This window comes from Dryobates pubescens, chromosome 2 (genome assembly GCF_014839835.1).
Source record: "Dryobates pubescens isolate bDryPub1 chromosome 2, bDryPub1.pri, whole genome shotgun sequence".
NCBI lineage: Eukaryota > Metazoa > Chordata > Aves > Piciformes > Picidae > Dryobates > Dryobates pubescens.
The window spans coordinates 51,506,855-51,528,514 of record NC_071613.1 but is presented as its reverse complement, the minus strand read 5'-3'; the positions used below and the strand labels follow the sequence as shown (position 1 = coordinate 51,528,514).

The window sequence follows — 21,660 nt, the reverse complement described above, 5'->3', positions numbered from 1 at the left end:
GAGATGATGAGGGAAAGTGGTTAAAAATGGGTGGGCTGCTGCCTGGGCACCAGGCAGAATCCTGCCCCCACTCCTGTTCTCCCACCACTCACATGAAAGGCCACCAGAAGGTCTCTCTGGAGCCTTCTCTTCTCCATTCTGTACAACCTCATATGAGAGGTGTTCTTCATGGCCTCCTGTGGGCCTGCTCCTGCTGCTGAGTTCTTCAATCATCTTCTGAATTGGCTGTGACAGAGAGAATCAGAGAATCATAGGATCAATAAGGTTGGAAAAGATCTCAAAGATCATCAAGTCCAACCTGTCACCCAACACCTCAGGACTAACTAAACCATGGCACCAAATGCCACATCCAGTCCTCTCTTGAACACCTCCAGGGATGGGGACTCCACTACCTCCCTGGGCAGCACATCCCAATGGGCAATCTCTCTTGCTGGGAAGAACTTCTTCCTACCATCCAGCCTAAACCTCCCCTGGCACAGCTTGAGACTGTGTCCTCTTGTTCTGGTGCTGCTTGCCTGGCAGAAGAGACCAACCCCCACCTGGCTACAACCTCCCTTCAGGGAGTTGGAGAGAGCAAGAAGGTCTCCCCTGAGCCTCCTCTTCTTCAGGCTAAGCAACCCCAGCTCCCTCAGCCTCTCCTCACAGGGCTGTGCTCCAGACCCCTCCCCAGCTTTGTTGCCCTTCTCTGGACACCTTCCAGCACCTCAACATCTTTCCTAACCTGAGGGGCCCAGAACTGGACACAGGATTCAAGGTGTGGCCTAACCAGTGCTGAGCACAGGGCACAATGACCTCCCTGCTCCTGCTGGCCACACTGTTCCTGCTGCAGGCCAGGATGCCATTGGCCTTCTTGGCCCCCTGGGCACACTGCTGGCTCGTGTTTAGGCAGCTGTCAACCAGCACCCCCAGGTCCCTTTCCTCCTGGCTGCTCTCCAGCCACTCTGACCCCAGCCTGTAGCTCTGCATGGGGTTGTTGTGGCCAAAGTGCAGCACCTGGCACTTGGACTTGTTGAATGCCATCCTGTTGGACTCTGCCCATCTGTCCAGCCTGCCAAGGTCCCTCTGCAGAGCTCTCCTACCCTCCAACAGATCAACTCCTGCCCCCAGCTTGGTGTCATCTGCAAATTTACTGATGATGGACTCAATGCCCTCATCCAGATCATCAGTAAAGATATCGAACAGGATGGGGCCCAGCACTGATCCCTGGGGGACACCACTGGTGCCTGGCCTGCAGCTGGATGTGGCACCATTCACCACCACTCTCTGGCCACTGTTTTCTTCTGTCCCAAAGCTCAGATGGGTGAATGGGTCTTGATATCTCCACCACGAACACACCACCCAGAAGTGGGCCAAGTTGTGCCTCCCCTGGGACTAGAACAGCACTGTGGAGGCATGGGTGGTCTGCTGGGAACCATTCCTTCTCTAGAGCTGCTCCTCACCCTGCCTGTGGGTCCTTATGTGGTGCTTTCCTTGGGGTTTTTGTCCTTTCATTTTACTGAGAAGTCAACTTCTCTCTCAAGAAAGAACAAACAAAGCCCTGCAGGCAGCAGATTTATGCAGATGTGCTCTAGATGTTTCTGGGCTCTGATGGCTTTACCTTACAGTGGGTGTGCTGTTCTCAGGGGGGGGGAGCAGAGGAAGGGGGAAATCCATCTGGGTTTTCACCACCCCCCTCCAAATCCAAGCAGGTTCCTCAGCCAAGACTTGATGGCAGTGAAGCACCCCATTGTTTGGTTGGGATTAGATCTGCTCCAAACCCAGCCACCCTTCAGGGGAAACAGCAAAAATAGAAACCAAATCCTCAGCAAGGAGAGTAATCCCTTTTTGCTCTGTCTGCTGCCTTCTGCTTTTGGGCTCCCAACAGCTTCTCCACCTGAGCCCCACCACCTCCCATGGCACACACCAAGGGCCCCCTGCACCAGCACTGCTGGGAAGCAGCTCCACACAGAAGGAGCTGGGAGTGCTGGTGAGCAAAGAATCCTAGAATCATAAGGAAAGAGTTCCCCAGGAGCCAGCAAGGTGCCCTTGTAGCCAGGAAGGCCAATGGTCTCCTGGGGTGCATGAAGAAGAGTGTGGCCAGCAGGTCAAGGGAGGTTCTCCTCCCCCTCTGCTCTGCCCTAGAGAGCTCACATCTGGAGTCCTGGGTCCAGTTGTGGGCTCCCCATTCAAGAGAGACAGAGAAATACTGGAGAGAGTCCAGCAGAGGGGTGCAAAGATGCTGAGGGGCCTGGAGCATCTCTGTGAGGAGGAAAGGCTGAGAGCCCTGGGGCTGTGGAGCCTGGAGAAGAGCAGCCCCAGAGGGGATCTGAGCAATGCTCAGTGAGAGCTAAAGGAGCTGTGGGGGGCAAGAGGCTGGGGCCAGACTCTTGGCAGTGGTGCCCAGGGACAGGACAAGGGGCAGTGGGCACAAACTGGAAGCCAGGAGGTTCCACCTGAAGATGAGGAGAAAGTTGTTTGGTGTGAGGGTGCTGGAGGCCTGGAGCAGGCTGCCCAGAGAGGTTGTGGAGTCTCCTTCTCTGGAGAGCTTCCGAAGCCAGCTGGACACTTCTTGCTCTCTACAGCTCCCTGAAGGGAGGTTGTAGCCAGGTGGGGGTTGGTCTCTTCTGCCAGGCAACCAGCACCAGGACAAGAGGACACAGTCTCAAGCTGTGACAGGGGAGGTTTAGGCTGGAGGTGAGGAAGAAATTCTTCCCAGCAAGAGAGATTGGCCATGGGAATGTGCTGCCCAGGGAGGTGGTGGAGTCCCCATCCCTGGAGGTGTTTGGGAAGAGCCTGGCTGAGGCACTTGGTGCCATGGTTGAGTTGATGAGATGGTGCTGGGTGATAGGTTGGACTCGATGATCTCAAAGGTCTTTTCCAACCTGGTTAATTCTATTCTATTCTATTCTATTCTATTCTCCCTCTCCTCTCCCTCTCCTCTCCCTCTCCTCTCCCTCTCCTCTCCCTCTCCTCTCCCTCTCCTCTCCCTCTCCTCTCCCTCTCCTCTCCCTCTCCTCTCCCTCTCCTCTCCCTCTCCTCTCCCTCTCCTCTCCCTCTCCTCTCCCTCTCTTCTCCCTCTCCTCTCCCTCTCCTCTCCCTCTCCTCTCCCTCACCTCTCCTCTCCCTCACCTCTCCTCTCCCTCACCTCTCCCCTCCCTCACCTCTCCCCTCCCTCTCCACTCCCTCTCCTCATCTGTTCTCATGCCTGGAGGTGTTTGCAGCCAGGCTGGATGTGGCTGTGAGCAACCTGCTGTAGTGTGAGGTGTCCCTGGCCATGGCAGGGGGGTTGGAACTGGCTGAGCCTTGAGGTCCCTTCCCACCCTGACAGTTGTCTGATTCTGTGATTGATTTGGGCAGGGCTGTGCTGAGGCCAACTCTCCTCATGGGCCAGGGCCTCAAAGTGTAGCTTGCAAGGAGGTGGGTGAGCCTGAATTTGAGATTTCAGCCCTGAGTCTGGTTTTTATGGGCCTGCTCTCCAGCTGTGAAATGTGGTTTGTTGTCTCCTAGCAGACAAGCAAGAACAGCATCGCTTCTGCAGGCTTCCTTTGTCCACAGGACAGTGATCTATGAGCTTCCCTGGAGAGCTGTGTGCTCAGCTGATTGCAGGCTGACGTTGCTTGGTGTTAGCCAGCTCTGAGGGGAGAAGCTGCTCCTGAATCCAGCTGCTGCTGCAGTCTGCAAGGAGCTCATGGCCCAGGCATGTGCCTGCAAGCAGCTCATGGCCAGGCAGGGAGCCTGCAGGTGGCTGAGAGCTCTCACCTGCCATGGAGTTGGGGAGGTGTTGGCTATCTGGAGGGGAGGGCAGTGAAGCTGGGGAAGAGTCTGGAGAGCAAACCTGGTGAGGAGCAGCTGAGGGAGCTGGGGTGGCTTAGCCTGGAGAAGGGGAAGCTGAGGGCAGAAATCATTGCTCTACACAGCTCCCTGAAAGGAGGTTGGAGCCGGGTGGGGGTTGGTCTCTTCTCCCCAGTGTCAGGTGATGGGATGAGAGGAAATCATGGAATGGTTTGGTTGGGAGGAACCTTAAAGATCAAAAGCTCTTGCCATGGGCAGGGACACCTTCCCCTAGGCCAGAGTGCTCAGGGCTCATCCAGCCTCACCTTGAACACCTCCAGGGAGGTGGCACCCACGACCTGCCTGGCCAGCCTGTTGCAGTGTCTCCCCACCTTCCTTCTCTCCAGCTGAATCTCCCTCTTTCAGCTCAAACCATCACCCCTTCTCCTGTCACAAGAGGCCCTGCTGGCTGGTGAAGGAAGGAAATGGCTTTAGATGAAAGGAGGGAAGAGAAACAGCAGAATCTTTAAACCCAGAAGGAATGGGGAGGAGAATAATTGTGACAAACCTGGCAGCAAAAAATATCTTGTAACCTGAGTGGGCCAAATTGTGGTGCTCAGAGAGCATGCAGGTTGCTCCAGCTCTCTCAGCCTGTCCTCACACAGAGGTGCTCCAGCTCTTGCATCAGCTACCCCAGCTTCATTACCCAAACTCCCTTCCTTCTCTCCAGGCTGAATCTCTCTCTTTCAGTTCAAGCCATCCCCCTGTGTCCTGCTCAAAAGTCTGTGCCCAGCTTTCTGAGCAGCCCTTGGAGCACTGCAAGGCCACCAGAAGGTCTCCCTGCAGCCTTCTCTTCTGCAGGCTGACCAAGCCCAACTCTCTCAGCCTGGCCTCACAGCAGAGGGCTTCCAGCCCCTGGACAACTTCTGTGGCCTCCTCTGGCCTCACTCCAACAGCTCCAGCTCTTTCTTCCTATAATGGAATAGAATCACAGAATTGTTTGGGTAGGAAGAGACCTCTGAGGTGATCCAGTCCAAGCATCAGCTCACCCCCACCATGGCCATCAAGCCATGTCCCACAGTGCCACGGCCACAGGGTGCTTGAACCCCTCCAGGGCTGGGGACTCCACCACCACCCTGGGCAGCCTGTGCCAGAGGCTGTGCTGGATTTCCACCTGTTTCCTGGCTGTGTGGCTGGCCTGGGGTTTGCCCCATGTGAGGGCAGGGATGTGGGCATGCTTTGGGGTGCCTCAGTGACAGCTGCTCTGGCAGTGACCTCTCTCTCTCTCTCCTCCCCTCATCCAGTCTCGCCAGACCCCCGAGGGTGAGTTTCTCCCGTTGGATCAGCTGGAGCTGGACGTGGGCTTCAGCACAGGGGCTGACCAGCTTTTCCTGGTGTCCCCCCTCACCATCTGCCACGTGATAGATGCCAAGAGCCCCTTCTATGACCTCTCCCAGCGCAGCATGCAGACGGAGCAGTTCGAGATCGTCGTCATCCTGGAGGGCATCGTGGAGACCACAGGTGAGTAGGCAAGGAGAGACTCCCTGCAGCAGAGGGCACCTGCCCATGGAACAGGGCAGAAGTAAGCAGGTTGGAAAAGACCTTTGAGATCATCCAGTCCAACCTGTCACCCAACACCATCTCATCAACTCAACCATGGCACCAAGTGCCTCAGCCAGGCTCTTCCTAAACCCCTCCAGGGATGGTGACTCCACCACCTCCCTGGGCAGCACATCCCAATGGCCAATCTCTCTTGCTGGGAAGAATTTCTTCCCAACATCCAGCCTAAACCTCCCCTGGCACAGCTTGAGACTCTGTCCTCTTGTTCTGGTGCTGCTTGCCTGGGAGAAGAGACCAACCCCCACCTGGCTACAACCTCCCTTCAGGTAGTTGTAGAGAGCAAGAAGGTCTCCCCTGAGCCTCCTCTTCTCCAGGCTAAGCAACCCCAGCTCCCTCAGCCTCTCCTCACAGGGCTGTGCTCCAGACCCCTCCCCAGCTTTGTTGCCCTTCTCTGGACACCTTCCAGCAGCTCAACATCTTCCCAGGCTGTTGCCTGCTGCAGGGCAAGACTTAGAGGGAATATTCACCATAGCTGTGTTCATTTTTGGGGTCCTTATGGTTGTATCCAAATGTTTCCCAGGAGCCAGCAATGTGCACTCGTGGCCAACAAGGCCAGTGGTTTCCTGGGGTGCATCAAGAAGAGTGTGGCCAGCAGGTTGAGGCCTATTACTGAGGCCACATCTGGAGTCCTGGGTCCAGTTCTGGGCTTCTCAGTTCAAGAGAGACAGGGAACTGCTGGAGAGAGTCCAGTGGAGGCTACAAAGCTGCTGAGAGGCCTGGAGCAGCTCTGTGAGGAGGAAAGGCTGAGAGCCCTGGGGCTGTGGAGCCTGCAGAAGAGCAGCCCCAGAGGGGATCTGAGCAATGCTCAGCAAGAGACAAAGGAGCTGTGGGGGGCAAGAGGCTGGGGCCAGACTCTTGTCAGTGGTGCCCAGGGACAGGACAAGGGGCAATAGGCACAAACTGGAAGCCAGGAGGTTCCATCTGAAGGTGAGGAGAAAGTTGTTTGTTGTGAGGGTGCTGGAGGCCTGGAGCAGGCTGCCCAGAGAGATTGTGGAGACTCCTTGTGTGGAGAGCTTCCAACCCCACCTGGCCATTGTGCTGCTGGGCAAGCTGCTGTGGGTGCCCCTGCTTTAGCAGTGGGGTTGGACTGGATGATGTCCAGAGGTCCCTTCCAAGCCCCACCATGCTGGCATTTGGGGATTCAAGGGGATGTCCATGATATTTCCAGGAGAACTGTCCACTCATGGAAGGGTTTCAATGCTGATGTGCAGACCAGGGGCCTCCAGGTTGCTTGGTTGCCTCTTTGGGGTTTTTTTTTGTGTGTGTGTCATTCCCCTTTCTGCTGTCAAACAAAGAGGACCATGCAAGTAGCCTGAATTTTGTGACTGAGCTCATTTGGTGTCTAAACCAGAGTGGTGTGGACTTTGGAGCTTCTGTTTGTAACTATTTCAGGCTCTGAAATTACACACCCTGCAAGGAAAATAAACCAAGCCAACAAAACCCCAAAAAGAAGCCCCCAAAAAAGCCCAAAAGGAGGAAATTTTCTGCCTCTGGAAAGCCCAACTTACATAAGCTTGCAAATTTGGTGACCTAGTTTTCCAAGAGGAGCTGAATTTTGGGTAAAGCACAGCAAAAATGTGCTCAGTCTGGCTGCAGCACAGGGGGATGAAAGGGTTTGGAAGTTGAAAACTGAGGGAGGAGAAAGAGTGCAGAGCTGGAGGGCAGCTGGGCTGGAAGAGAAGCAGGAATGGGATAGGGTAGGGTAGGATAGGGTAGGGTAGGGTAGGGTAGGATGGGATAGGATAGGATAGGATAGGATAGGATAGGATAGGATAGGATAGGATAGGATAGGATAGGATAGGATAGGATAGGATAAGATAGGATAGGATAGGATAGACTAGACTAGCTAGAATAGAATAGAATAGAATAGAATAGAATAGAATAGAATAGAATAGAACAGAATTAACCAGGTTGGAAAAGACCTCTGAGATCATCAAGTCCAACCTATCACCCAACACCATCTCATCAACTAAACCATGGCACCAAGTGCCTCAGCCAGGCTCTTCCTAAACACCTTCAGGGATGGTGACTCCACCACCTCCCTGGGCAGCACATCCCAATGGCCAGTCTCTCTTGCTGGGAAGAACTTCTTCCTAACATCCAGCCTAAACCTCCCCTGGCACAGCTTGAGACTGTGTCCTCTTGTTCTGGTGCTGGTTGCCTGGCAGAGGAGACCAACCCCCACCTGGCTACAACCTCCCTTCAGGGAGTTGTAGACAGCAAGAAGGTCTCCCCTGAGCCTCCTCTTCTGCAGGCTAAGCAACCCCAGCTCCCTCAGCCTCTCCTCACAGGGCTGTGCTCCAGACCCCTCCCCAGCTTTGTTGCCCTTCTCTGGACACCTTCCAGCAGCTCAACATCTTTCCTAACCTGAAGGGCCCAGAACTGGACACAGGACTCAAGGTGTGGCCTAAGCAGTGCTGAGCACAGGGCACAATGACCTCCCTGCTCCTGCTGGCCACATTGTTCCTGATGCAGGCCAGGATGCCATGGCATCCAGAACCTCCCTGGGCAACCTGTTCTAGTACCTCCCCACCCTCACTGGAAATAATTTCTTCCTACTCTCCAGTCTCAATTTCCCCTCTTCCAGCTCAAAGTCATTGCCCTCATCCTGTCACTCCAAGCCCTTATCAAAAGTCCCTCCCCAGCTCTCCTGTAGGCCACTTCAGGTACTGGAAGGCTGCTCTGAAGTCTTTGTGGTGCCTTCTCCTCTCCAGGCTGAACAACCCCAACCTTCCCAGCTTGTCCTCATGGACATCCCTCTGATCACCTTTGTTCTGGTGTTGTAATAAGGATTTTGGAGCCTAGCATTGGACTGGACTCCAATGTAGCATTGGATTGGAGTCAGCTCTGTCTTCTACAGCAGGGCAGGCTGGACAGCAGGAGGAAGCTCTTCACAATGTGGGTGGTGGAACACTGGAACAAGTTGCCCAGAGATGTGGTGGAGACATTCAAAGTGAAACTTGCTGTGGCCCTGAGCAGCCTGATCTAGTTGGAGATGTCCCTGCTGGCTGCAGGGGGGCTGGACAAGATGAGCTTTGAGGCTCCCTTCCAAACTGATTCATTCTGTGTGGTTCTGAGAGGGACTTAGAGAGCCTCTTGGGTTTTCTCCCTCAGGTACTGCTGAAGACAAGCTGGGGGCAGGAGTTGAGCTGCTGGAGGGTAGAGAGGCTCTGCAGAGGGACCTTGCCAGGCTGGACAGATGGGCAGAATCCAATGGCATGAGATTGAACACATCCAAGTGCCAGGTGCTGCACATTGGCCACAACAACCCCATGCAGAGCTACAGGCTGGGGTCAGAGTGGCTGGAGAGCAGCCAGGCAGAGAGGGACCTGGGGGTGCTGGTTGATGGTAGACTGAACATGAGCCTGCAGTGTGCCCAGGCAGCCAAGAGGGCCAATGGCATCCTGGCCTGCATCAGGAACAGTGTGGCCAGCAGGAGCAGGGAGGTCATTGTGCCCTGTGCTCAGCACTGGTTAGGCCACACCTTGAGTACTGTGTCCAGTTCTGGGCCCCTCAGGTTAGGAAAGATGTTGAGCTGCTGGAAGGTGTCCAGAGAAGGGCAACAAAGCTGGGGAGGGGTCTGGAGCACAGCCCTGTGAGGAGAGGCTGAGGGAGCTGGGGTTGCTTAGCCTGGAGAAGAGGAGGCTCAGGGGAGACCTTCTTGCTCTCTCCAACTCCCTGAAGGGAGGTTGTAGCCAGGTGGGGGTTGGTCTCTTCTGCCAGGCAAGCAGCACCAGAACAAGAGGACACAGTCTCAAGCTGTGCCAGGGGAGGTTTAGGCTGGATGTTAGGAAGAAGGTGTTCAGGAGGAGACTTGATGGGGTGCTTGGTGCCATGGGTTAGTTGTTTAGGTGGGTTGGATTGGTTGATAGGTTGGACATGATGATCTTGAAGGTCTCTTCCAACCTGGTTTATTCTATTCCATTCTATTCTATTCCATTCCATTCCATTCCATTCCATTCCATTCCATTCCATTCCATTCCATTCCATTCCATTCCATTCCATTTTAAGACTCTTTTATTGTGTGTGGGGTGGGTTATATTGTACCTTCTTTGGCTTTGTGTTCTGCTTTAATCACTTCACTTTAGCTGTGCAGTTTCACCAGGGGCTGCAGAGAATTAGTAACTTGGGTTGAGTGGCTGGGGGGCTGGGGGGGGGACACAGACACAATGAAGAGCTGGGGGGAGGGGGTGGGAGGGCTCTAATGAGTTGCTTTAAGCAGGATCTTCTGGCTTGGAAATCCCACTTGGCTGATTCAAATCCCCATTTCCTCTGCCTTCTCTCATTAAAAATGATTTCTCCTGCCTCCCAACTTGATTCAGTTAATTTACTGCCTCCTCACTGCAGTTTTCATTCCAGGGAAATACCAACATTGCTTGCTTGCTTTTCCTTGCCCTCCTTAATTACAGCTTTTAGGTTGTTTAGCTAAAGAGCAAGTGGGAAGTGCATCCCCAGAGGGAAGGAAACCAGGAGCCTCTGGGAGCCTCTGGGACCTCTGTGCTGAGCTCAGAGGAGCCTGGCTCCCCTTTCCCAAGGGCCATGGCCCTTCCCACCAACTCTTTTTAACAAACATAAGTAAAATATCTCAGAGGACTCCAAAAAGGACCTTGAGAGGCTGGAGCAGGTCCAGAGAAGGGAGACTAAGCTGGGGAAGGGTCTGGAGAACAGGGCTGGTAAGGAGCAGCTGAGGGAGCTGGGGGCAGGGGGGTTCAGCCTGGAGAAAAGGAGGCTCAGAGACCTTCTGGTGCTCTGCACCTCCCAGAGAGGAGGCTGGAGCCAGGCAGGGATTGATCTCTTGACTCAAGGAACAGGTTGAAAGGAAATGGCCTCAAGTTGCCCCAGAGGAACTTGAGGTTGGACATGGGGAGCAATTTGTTCCCCCAAAGGCTTGCCAAGGCCTGGGAAAAGCTGCCCAGGGCAGTGGTGGAGTCCCCATCCCTGGAGGAGTTTCAAAGAACATGTGGAAAGTGGGAAGTGCATCCCCAGAGGGAAGGAAACCAGGAGCCTCTGGGAGCCTCTGGGACCTCTGTGCTGAGCTCAGAGGAGCCTGGCTCCCCTTTCCCAGGGGCCATGGCCCTTCCCACCAGCTCTTTCTTTTAACAAACAGAAGTTAAATATCACACAGGACTCCAAAAAGGACCTTGAGAGGCTGGAGTAGGTCCAGGGAAGGGAGACTAAGCTGGGGAAGGGTCTGGAGAACAGGGCTGGTGAGGAGGAGCTGGGGGGTGTTCAGCCTGGAGAAAAGGAGGCTCAGAGACCTTCTGGTGCTCTGCACCTCCCAGAGAGGAGGCTGGAGCCAGGCAGGGATTGATCTCTTGACTCAAGGAACAGGTTGAAAGGAAATGGCTTCAAGTTGCCCCAGAGGAACTTGGGGTTGGACATGGGGAGCAATTTGTGCCCCCAAAGGCTTGCCAAGGCCTGGGAAAAGCTGCCCAGGGCAGTGGTGGAGTCCCCATCCCTGTAGGGGTTTCAGAGCTGTGGAGATGGGGTGCTGAGGGCCATGGTTTAGTGGTGAGCTGGCAGTGCTGGGTGAAGGGATGGACTGAATGATCCTAAAGGTCTCTTCCAACCTTAATGATTCCATGATCTATGAATGGAGACAAGGGATTCAGTAAACTTGGGATTCGAGATGCACCAAGGGACAGAAAGAGAGGAAATGGCCTCAAGTTCCAGCAGGGGAGGCTTAGGTTGGAGATGAGGAGCAATTTCTTTGCTGCAGGAGTGGTCAGGGATTGGAACAGGCTGCCCAGGGAGGTGGTGGAGTCACCATCCCTGGAGGGGTTCAAGAAACCTGTGGCCATGGCACTTGGGGCCATGGTTTGATGGCCATGGTGGTGCTGGGCTGATGGTTGGACTGGATGATCTGAGAGGTCTCTCCCAACCCAAACCATTCTCTGACTCTGTGATATTTCTCAGCAGCTCATGGCCTTGGATCCTTGAGGTGACCATGGAGAGCTGCTGCCTCTCCTCTCTGCCTCCTACATGACCCACAGACTAAAGCTCCTGTGCTGTGAGTGCCTTGGGGCATTCCCAATACCAGACTTCAGGAGCTTTCCCTGGGGCACACTGCAAGGTGCTCAGGGCTGGCTGTGGGCTTTGATTTGGTTGAGCTCCAGGTTTGGGGCTGCCTCTCTGGTGGAGATCTAGGTTTTGAAGGCTCAGTCTGGTGCAGTTCCCTGTGTTGGAGGCTCAGTCTGGTGGAGTTCCAGGGTTTGGAGGTTCAGTCTGGTGGAGTTCCCTGTGTTGGAGGCTCAGTCTGGTGGAGTTCCAGGGTTTGGAGGCTCAGTCTGGTGCAGTTCCCTGTGTTGGAGGCTCAGTCTGGTGGAGTTCCAGGGTTTGGAGGCTCAGTCTGGTGGAGTTCCCTGTGTTGGAGGCTCAGTCTGGTGGAGTTCCAGGTCTTTGGGCTCAGTCTGGTGGAGTTCCCTGTCTTGGAGGCTCAGTCTGGTGGAGTTCCAGGTCTTTGGGCTCAGTCTGGTGGAGTTCCAGGTCTTTGGGCTCAGTCTGGTGGAGTTCCCTGTCTTTGAGGCTCAGTCTGGTGGAGTTCCCTGTCTTGGAGGCTCAGTCTGGTGGAGTTTCAGGTCTTGGAGGCTCAGTGTGGTGCAGTTCCAGGGTTTTTGGAGGCTCAATTTGGGTGCAGTTTCCAGGTTTTGGAGGCTTAAATTCAGTGTGGTGGCAGTTCCAGGTTTTGGAGGCTTCATTGTGGTGCGTTTCCAGGTTTGGAAGGCTCATTGGGTGGTGCAGTTTCCAGGTCTTGGAGGCTCAGTGTGGTGCCAGTTCCAGGTTTGGAGGCTCATTGTGGTGCAAGTTCCAGGTTTTGGGGATCATTGTGGTGCAGTTCCAGGTTTTGTGGAGGCTCATTGTGGTGCGTTCCAGGTTTTGGAGCTCATTGTGGTGGCAAGTTCCAGGTTTTGGAGGCTCATTGTCGGTGGACAGTTCCAGGTTTTGGAGGCTCATTGTGGTGCAGTTTCCAGGTCTTGGAGGATCAGTGTGGTGCAGTTCCAGGTTTATGGAGGCTCATTGGTGGTGCAGTGTTCCAGGTTTTGGAGGCTTCATTGTGGTGGCAGTTCCAGGTCTTGGAGGCTCAGTGTTGCAGTTCAGGTTGGAGGCAGTTATCCAGGTTTTGGAGGCCAGTGTGGTGCAGTTCCAGGTTTTGTGGAGGCCTCATTGGGCAGTTTTGGAGCTCATTGTGGTGCAGTTCCAGGTTTTGGAGGCTCATTGTGGTGCAGTTCCAGGTTTTGAGGCTCATGTGGTGCAGTTCCAGGTTTTGGAGGCTCAGTGTGGTGCAGTTCCAGGTTTTGGAGGCTCATTGTGGTGCAGTTCCAGGTTTTGGAGGCTCATTGTGGTGCAGTTCCAGGTTTTGGAGGCTCATTGTGGTGCAGTTCCAGGTTTTGGAGGCTCATTGTGGTGCAGTTCCAGGTTTTGGAGGCTCATTGTGGTGCAGTTCCAGGTTTTGGAGGCTCATTGTGGTGCAGTTCCAGGTTTTGGAGGCTCATTGTGGTGCAGTTCCAGGTTTTGGAGGCTCAGTGTGGTGCAGTTCCAGGTTTTGGAGGCTCATTGTGGTGCAGTTCCAGGTCCTGGGGGCTCAGTGTGGTGCAGCTGCCTGTTTTGGTGTGTCATTGCCAGGGAGAGGTTCTCAGCTGAGATGTTCAGAGGGCTTTTCAGAACCTGGAGCTGGCTGTGATTCATGAGGCTAATTGCTAATCATTTGGGCTGATTTTTGGGCCAGCTCCAAGCCCTCCATGATTCTGATACCATGTAATTTGGAGACCCACTCCAAGCCTTGCTTTTCCACACCCTCATTATCCTTGTTTCCCATTATTGTGGTGGAGGATTTTCAGCTCCCTTGGCAGCCACCCTTCTTGGGAGGGGAGGTTCAGGAGGAGAGCAGGCTTGGACTCTGGGGCTGGATTCCCCTCCTGGGGCTGGGTTTCAAGGGCATGAAGCCTTTCAGACTTTGCTGTGGCTGTCCCTGCTGCTGCCTGTGTGCCAAAATCTGTCAGTGGAAAAACCAATATGTGCTGGGAAGGCAGGGGAGCAGGGTCAGCACTGTCACACCCTGAGGATGGGCTGCAGTTGGGGCTTGCAGCACCCAGCTCTCCTCTGCTGCAGCTGCTGCTCAGGTGCTGCACAGCCAAAGGGACCAGCTGGACCAGAAAGAGAAGGAACAAAAGCATGGGCAGAGTGCAAGATTGAACACATCCAAGTGCCAGGTGCTGCACACTGGCCACAGCAACCCCAGGCAGAGCTACAGGCTGGGGTCAGAGTGGCTGAGAGCAGCCAGGCAGAGAGGGACCTGGGGGTGCTGGTTGATAGTAGACTGAACATGAGCCAGCAGTGTGCCCAGGTGGCCAAGAAGGCCAATGGCATCCTGGCCTGCATCAGGAACAGTGTGGTCAGCAGGAGCAGGGAGGTCATTGTGCCCTGTGCTCAGCACTGGTTAGGCCACACCTTGAGTCCTGTGTCCAGTTCTGGGCCCCTCAGGTTAGGAAAGATGTTGAGGTGCTGGAAGGTGTCCAGAGAAGGGCAACAAAGCTGGGGAGGGGTCTGGAGCACAGCCCTGTGAGGAGAGGCTGAGGGAGCTGGGGTTGCTTAGCCTGCAGAAGAGGAGGCTCAGGGGAGACCTTCTTGCTGTCTCCAACTCCCTGAAGGGAGGTTGTAGCCAGGTGGGGGTTGGTCTCTTCTCCCAGACAACCAGCTCCAGAACAAGAGGACACAGTCTCAGGCTGCGCCAGGGGAGGTTCAGGCTGGATGTTAGGAAGAAGTTCTTCCCAGCAAGAGAGATTGGCCTTTGGAATGTGCTGCCCAGGGAGGTGCTGGAGTCACCATCACTGGAGGTGTTTAGGAAGAGCCTGGCTGAGGCACTTGGTGCCATGGTTGAGTTGATGAGATGGTGCTGGCTGATAGGTTGGACTTGATGATCTCAAAGGTCTCTTCCAACCTGGTCTATTCTATTCTATTCTATTCTATTCTATTCTATTCTATTCTATTCTATTCTATTCTATTCTATTCTATTTTATTTTCTATTCTATTCTATTCTAGGATTTTAGGATTCCAATGCCTTTTTCCTTTCCTTGTCAGCTCCATTGTGTTTCTGGAGGGGCAGTGCAGGTTTATCCCCAAGACCAAGTCTGGAGAGCCCCTGAGTTCCCTGGATGATCTCCCCTGTCACTCTCCCAGAGATGCCTGGTGCCTGCTTAGCCCTCCAATGACTCTGAGTGACAGAAATGGAAGCAGACAGGCAGGGTGATGGCAGCAGGGCTGCCTGTGTCAGCAGGAGCAGCAGCAGAGGGCTTGCTGAGGGAGAAGATATTCTGCTTGATTAGGCATGAGGCAGTCCTCTTTGCAGAGAGAGGACTTCTGATGAGTCACCAGTTCATCAGATTAGATGTGGGGAAAGGAAAGCTCCTGCAGAGCTCTCAGATGAAAGCCACCAGTGGTTTGCCCTTCCCCTAGAGGGAAGCTCACCCAGCCCAACCACTGCCAGGTCACTGCTAAACCATGGTCCTCAGCACCACAGCTCTGAAACGCTCCCAGGGATGGGGACTCCATCACTGCTCTGGGCAGCCTCAGCCAGGCCTTGACAACATTTGGTGGAAGAAATTGTCTTATTGCAACTCACACAATCCCAGCATGGTGAGGGTGGGAAGGGACCTCTGGAGATCATCCAGCCCTGTGCACCCACAGCAGCTTGCCCAGCAGCACAGTGGCCAGGTGGCTTTGGAAGCTCTCTACACAAGGAGACTCCACAACCTCCCTGGGCAGCCTGCTGCAGGCCTCCAGCACCCTCACACCAAACAACTTTCTCCTCATCTTCACCTGGAACCTCCTGGCTTCCACTTTGTGCCCACTGCCCCTTGTCCTGTCCCTGGGCACCACTGACAAGAGTCTGGCCACAGCCTCTTAGAATCATAAGGCTTTTATCTCTTGCTGAGCATTGCTCAGATCCCCTCTGGGGCTGCTCTTCTGAAGGCTCCACAGCCCCAGGGCTCTCAGCCTTTCCTCCTCACAGAGATGCTCCAGGCCCCTCAGCACCTTTGGAGCCTTCTCTTGACTCTCTCCAGCAGTTCCCTGTCTCTCTTGAACTGGAGAGCCCAGAACTGGACACAGGATTCAGCTGTGGTGTGACTAGGGCAGAGCAGAGGGGGAGGAGAACATCCCTCAACCTGCTGCCACACTCTTCTAAGTGCACCCCAGGACACCACTGGCCATCCTGGCCATGAGGGAACATTGCTGGCTCATGAGGAATTGCTGGCCCCCATCTCTCCTGAGGAATTGCTGGCCCCCATCTCTCCTAGGTCCTTCTCCACAGAGCTGTCCCACATCTCTCCCAGTTCCTTCTCCACAGAGCTGTCCCCACATCTCTCCCAGTTCCTTCTCCACAGAGCTGTCCCCACATCCCTCCTAGGTCCCTCTCCACAGAGCTGTCCCCATCTCTGCTAGGTCCTTCTCCAGAGCTGTCCCACATCTCTCCCAGTTCCTTCTCCACAGAGCTGTCCCCACATCCCTCCTAGGTCCCTCTCCACAGAGCTGTCCCCATCTCTGCTAGGTCCTTCTCCAGAGCTGTCCCCATCTCTGCTAGGTCCCTCTCCACAGAGCTATCCCCATCTCTGCTAGGTCCTTCTCCAGAGCTGTCCCACATCTCTCCCAGTTCCTTCTCCACAGAGCTGTCCCCACATCTCTCCTAGGTCCCTCTCCACAGAGCTGTCCCCACATCTCTCCTAGGTCCCTCTCCACAGAGCTGTCCCCATCTCTCCTAGGTCCCTCTCCACAGAGCTGCCCCACATCTCTCCTAGGTCCTTCACAGAGCTGTGCCCATCTCTCCTAGGTCCTTCTCCACAAGCTGTCCCCATCTCTGCTAGGTGCAGGTCATCATTCCCATGCACTACCACCTCCTGCTCCCTTAGCTTGGGCAGTACAGGAGGAACCACCTCAGATGGAGCTGCAGTCTTTGGGGACCCTCCCATCTTGTGGTGCCCAGTGAGCAGCCAGGTGTCCAGGGGAAGTAACAGGTATCCAGGGAGAAGCCAGCTGGGCAATTCCTGCCAGGCTTCTGGGCTGACAGAACAGCTGCCAGAGGCAGGAGCTCTGCTGAGTATCACTTCAGCAAGGAATAAACAAAAGCCTGAGAGGTGGCAAGTGGCTGCTGACAACAAATCCTGACAATGCCATTAATAATGGAGTGAGGAAAATGAGTCAGGGGAAGACTCCATTGGCAGGAGACCTGCTGTGTCAGCTGTGGAGAGGAACCAAGGTGCCACACCAAGACAAGCAGAGAAATCAGAGAATCCCAGGCTGCTTGGGCTGGGAAGGGACCTTTAAAGCTCCCCTGATCCAACCAACCTGCACTCAGCAAGGGGACATGGATTCACAGAGTGGGTTGGGTTGGATGGGACCTTAAAGATCCTCTGGTTCCAACCTGCCTGCCATGGGCAAGGACACCTCCCACTACAGCAGGATAGAATAGAGTGGGATGGGATGGGATGGGATGGAATAGAATTAGAATAGAATTGGATTGGAATGGAATGGAATAGAATAGAATAGAATAGAATAGAATAGAATAGAATAGAATAGAATAGAATATGATTGGAATGGAATAGAATAGGATTGGAATAGAATAGAATAGAATAGAATAGAATAGAATAGAATAGAATAGAATAGGATTGGAATGGAATGGAATGGAATGGAATAGGATAGGATAGGATAGGATAGGAATGGAATAGAATAGAATAGAATAGAATAGAATAGAATAGAATAGAATAGAATAGAATAGAATAGAATAGAATTGGATTGGAATGGAATAGAATAGAATAGAAATGGAATAGAATAGGATTGGAATAGAATAGAATAGGATTGGAATAGAATAGAATAGGATTGGAATAGAATAGAATAGAATAGGATTGGAATGGAATAGAATAGAATAGGATAGGATAGGATAGGATAGGATAGGATAGGATAGGATAGGATAGGATAGGATAGGATTGGAATAGAATAGAATAGAATAGAATAGAATAGAATAGAATAGAATAGAATAGAATAGAATAGAATTGGATTGGAATGGAATAGAATAGAATAGAAATGGAATAGAATAGGATTGGAATAGAATAGAATAGGATTGGAATAGAATAGTATAGAATGGAATGGAATAGAATAGAATAGAATGGAATGGAATAGAATAGAATTAGAATAGGATTGGATTGGATTGAAATGGAATGGAATGGAATAGAATTAGAATAGGATTGGATTGGATTGGATTGGAATGGAATGGAATGGAATGGAATCAATAAGGTTGGAAAAGACCTCAGAGATCATCAAGTCCAAGCTGTCACCTTGTGACAGGACCAGGGGTAAGAGGATGAATTTCCATCCCAACACCACACTGGAAATTTTGGACCAGGCTGCCCAGGGAGGTGGTGGAGTCCCCATCCCTGGAGGTGCTGCAGGAACCTGTGGCCATGGCACTGTGGGCCATGGTTTGATGGGCATGGTGGTGTTGGGTTGGTGGTTAGATGCTGTGATCTCAGAGGTCTTTTCCAACCCAAACAATTCCATGAGTCTGTGATTCCTCCTGTCTCTTGCTGGGGGTTGCTTGGTGGGCGTGCATGGCAAAGGGGCACCTCCAGCAACCCCTTGGTGCTTTCCCTCCCTTCTGGGATGATTTAATGTCAGGTGGGTGTTGGTTCCTGGCTAATTTTGGCTTCTGGAATGCTTTGGGTGCTGGAGGAACTAAGAGTTGGAAGAAGCTTGAGGTTAAACTTCAACTGTGCTTCTCTGGAGAGCTTCCAACCCCAGCTGGGCATTGTGCTGCTGGGCAAGCTGCTGTGGGTGCCCCTGGTGTAGCAGGCAGGTTGGGCTGGATGATCTTCAGGGGTCCCTTCCAACCCCCAGCATGCTGGGCTTCTGTGTAGTTATGATCTCAGAGACTAGGGAGGTGCAAGGGTAATAAAGTTGCTGCCTGGAGGGAGCTGGGAATCAATCATGTGCTTCCCTTTCCTTTCCACCTGGAGAACTTCAGGCCAGTTCTCCCAGCCCATCAACTGCCTGGACTCTTTCATTCCTCCTTTCATCTGGGTTCCTGGAGCTGCAATTTTAGTTCCCACATTAAAACTCTCTTTCCACCAATGCCACAGCTGGAGCTGTCAATGTTGGAGCATCACTGGAAGTGTCAAAACTCTAGCTTAGAAACTGATAGCCTGAGTAGGAGGCATTAAAGAGACCAAAACTGGTCCAGAGGTGCTGTGCTGAAACCAGGAGGCTCTAGCTCTGCACCCCCTTGCCATGCTCAGCTTGAGTTCAAATAGGTGTTTGAATAGGTATCAAAGGGGTTCTCCAGCCCTGCTGAGAGCACACCTGGACTATTTGGTCCAGTTCTGGGCTCCCCAGTTCAAGAGAGACAGGGAACTGCTGGAGACAATCCAATGGAGGCTCCAAAGCTGCTGAGGGGCCTGGAGCAGATCTGTGAGGAGGAAAGGCTGAGAGCCCTGGGGCTGTGGAGCTTGCAGAAAAACAGCCCCAGAGGGGATCTGAGCAATGCTCAGCAAGAGCTAAAGGAGCTTTGGGGGGCAAGAGGCTGGGGCCAGACTCTTGGCAGTGGTGCCCAGGGACAGGACAAGGGGCAGTGGGCACAGACTGGAATCCAGGAGGTTCCACCTGGAGATGAGGAGAAAGTTGTTTGGTGTGAGGGTGCTGGAGGCCTGGAGCAGGCTGCCCAGAGAGGTTGTGGAGTCTCCTTCTCTGGAGAGCTTCCAACCCCAGCTGGGCATTGTGCTGCTGGGCAAGCTGCTGTGGGTGCCCCTGCTTTGGCAGTGGGGTTTGAAGTGGATGATCTGAGGAGGCTCAGGGAAGACTTTATGGCCGTCTACAGCTCCCTGAAGGGAGGTTATAGCCAGGTGGGGGTTGGTCTCTTCTTCCCAGGCAAGCAGCACCAGAACAAGAGGACACAGTCTCAAGCTGTGCCAGGGGAGGTTTAGGCTGGAGGTTAGGAAGAAGTTCTTCCCAGCAAGAGAGATTGGCCATTGGGATGTGCTGCCCAGGGAGGTGGTGGAGTCACCATCCCTGGAGGTGTTTAGGAAGAGCCTGGCTGAGGCACTTGGTGCCATGGTTTAGTTGGTGAGATGGTGCTGGGTGATAGGTTGGACTGGATGATCTCTGAGGTCTTTTCCAACCTGGTTAATTCTATTCTATCCTATTCTAGTTCATTTCTATTCCATTCCATTCCATTCCATTCCATTCCACTCCATTCCACTCCACTCCACTCCACTCCACTCCACTCCACTCCACTCCACTCCACTCCACTCCACTCCATTCCATTCCACTCCATCCCATTCCATTCCACTCCATCCCACTCCATCCCATCCCATCCCATCTGCAGAGGTCCCTTCTAACCCCTTCCATTGTATGATCCTAAATAGAGAGCCACAGGCAAGCTGATAGAAGTATCAGGACTATCCAGAGAGTATCCACAGAACCTGTTGGTTTGAGGGTGCCCCAGGGCCATGAAGTAGTTAACCCTGAGTCAGCTGCTAGCTGGTGACATCCTCTGAATCCTTCTTTTCCTGCCAGATTGGGCTTGAATGTGCCAAGTAGGAGCTGGCTGGTGAAGGAAGGAAATGGCTTTAGATAAAAGGAGGGAAGAGAAACAGCAGAATCTTTAAACCCAGAAGGAATGGGGAGGAGAATAATTGTGACAAACCTGGCAGCAAAAAATATCTTGTAACCTGAGTGGGCCAAATTGTGGTGCTCAGAGAGCATGCAGGTTGCTCCAGCTCTCTCAGCCTGTCCTCACACAGAGGTGCTCCAGCTCTTGCATCAGCTACCCCAGCTTCATTACCCAAACTCCCTTCCTTCTCTCCAGGCTGAATCTCTCTCTTTCAGTTCAAGCCATCCCCCTGTGCCCTGCTCAAAAGCCTGTCCCCAGCTTTCTGAGCAGCCCTTGGAGCACTGCAAGGCCACCAGAAGGTTTCCCTGGAGCCTTCTCTTCTCCAGGCTGAACCCAAACTCTCTCAGCCTGGCCTCACAGCAGAGGGCTCCCAGCCCTGCCAGCATTGCTGTGGCCTCCTCTGGCCCTGCTCCATCAGGTCCCTGTCTGTGCTGAGGACTCCAGAGCTGGCCCCAGCCCTGCAGCTGGGGTCTCAGCAGAGCACAGCAGAGGGCCCTCCCTGCCCCTGCTGCCCACACTGCTGGGGATCAGCCCAGGACACAGCTGGGGCTGGGCTGGCAGTGCACAGTGCTGGCTCATGTCCAGCTTTGCACCCAGCATCACCCCCACAGGGACTGGTTTGATGCTGGGAGTTGTGCCAACCCACGTGCAGGGTTTCCCCCTGGCTTTGGTGACCCTTCTTAGGCTCACTCAGACCCACTTCTTTAGCTTGTCCTGATCCCACTGGATGGATCCCACCCCTCAGGCCTGCCAACCACACCACTGAGCTTAGAATCATGGAGTTGTTAGGATTGGAAAAGACCTCTAAGCTCATCAAGCCCAACCCCACCATGGCCATTTAACCAAGTCCCAAAGTGCCATAGCCACAGGTTTCTTGAACACCTCCAGGTACAGGGACTCCACCACCTCCCTGGGCAGCCTGTGCCAGTGCCTCTGTCATGTCATCTTCAAACTGCCTGAGGATCTAGCTCATCACTTCTAGGTGGTCCATTCCTCAGTGTCTTTGGCTCCATCTTACTCAAAGTTGCTTCTATCAGAAGCTGTTCTCCCATTTGTAGCAGCTTGGGAGGGGCAATCCAGAGGAAATCAGGACATAGTATCACATAATGCAGTTTAATTGGGTAGGGTTTGTTTTAATGAGGTTTATGGAACCTATCACAGTGAGCCTACTACTCCAATATTATTCTTTTTCTTTACCTGACACATGTAGACTATCTCCTTAGACTAGATTAGCATTAACCAGGTTGGAAAAGACCTTTGAGATCATCCAGTCCAACCTATCACCCAACACCATCTCAGCAACTAAACCATGGCACCAAGTGCCTCAGCCAGGCTCTTCCTAAACACCTCCAGGGATGGGGACTCCACCACCTCCCTGGGCAGCACATTCCCATGGCCAATCTCTGTTGCTGGGAAGAATTTCTTCCTCACCTCCAGCCTAAACCTCCCCTGGCACAGCTTGAGACTGTGTCCTCTTGTTCTGGTGCTGGTTGCCTGGGAGAAGAGACCAACCCCCTCCTGGCTACAGCCTCCCTTCAGGGAGTTGTAGAGAGCAAGAAGGTCTCCCCTGAGCCTCCTCTTCTCCAGGCTAAGCAACCCCAGCTCCCTCAGCCTCTCCTCACAGGGCTGTGCTC

At 53.5% G+C, this 21,660-nt stretch overlaps 1 protein-coding gene across 1 annotated transcript in view; it reads left to right on the top strand.

Annotated features, from left to right (window-relative positions):
* The window catches only part of KCNJ3 (potassium inwardly rectifying channel subfamily J member 3), a 46,223-nt gene that overhangs the window by 6,030 nt on the left and 18,533 nt on the right, over positions 1-21,660 (top strand). Inside the window, exon 2 of the mRNA XM_009896803.2 lies at positions 5,055-5,271. Coding sequence (XP_009895105.2) covers positions 5,055-5,271 — 217 coding nt within the window. The remainder of the gene's footprint in view (positions 1-5,054; positions 5,272-21,660) is intronic.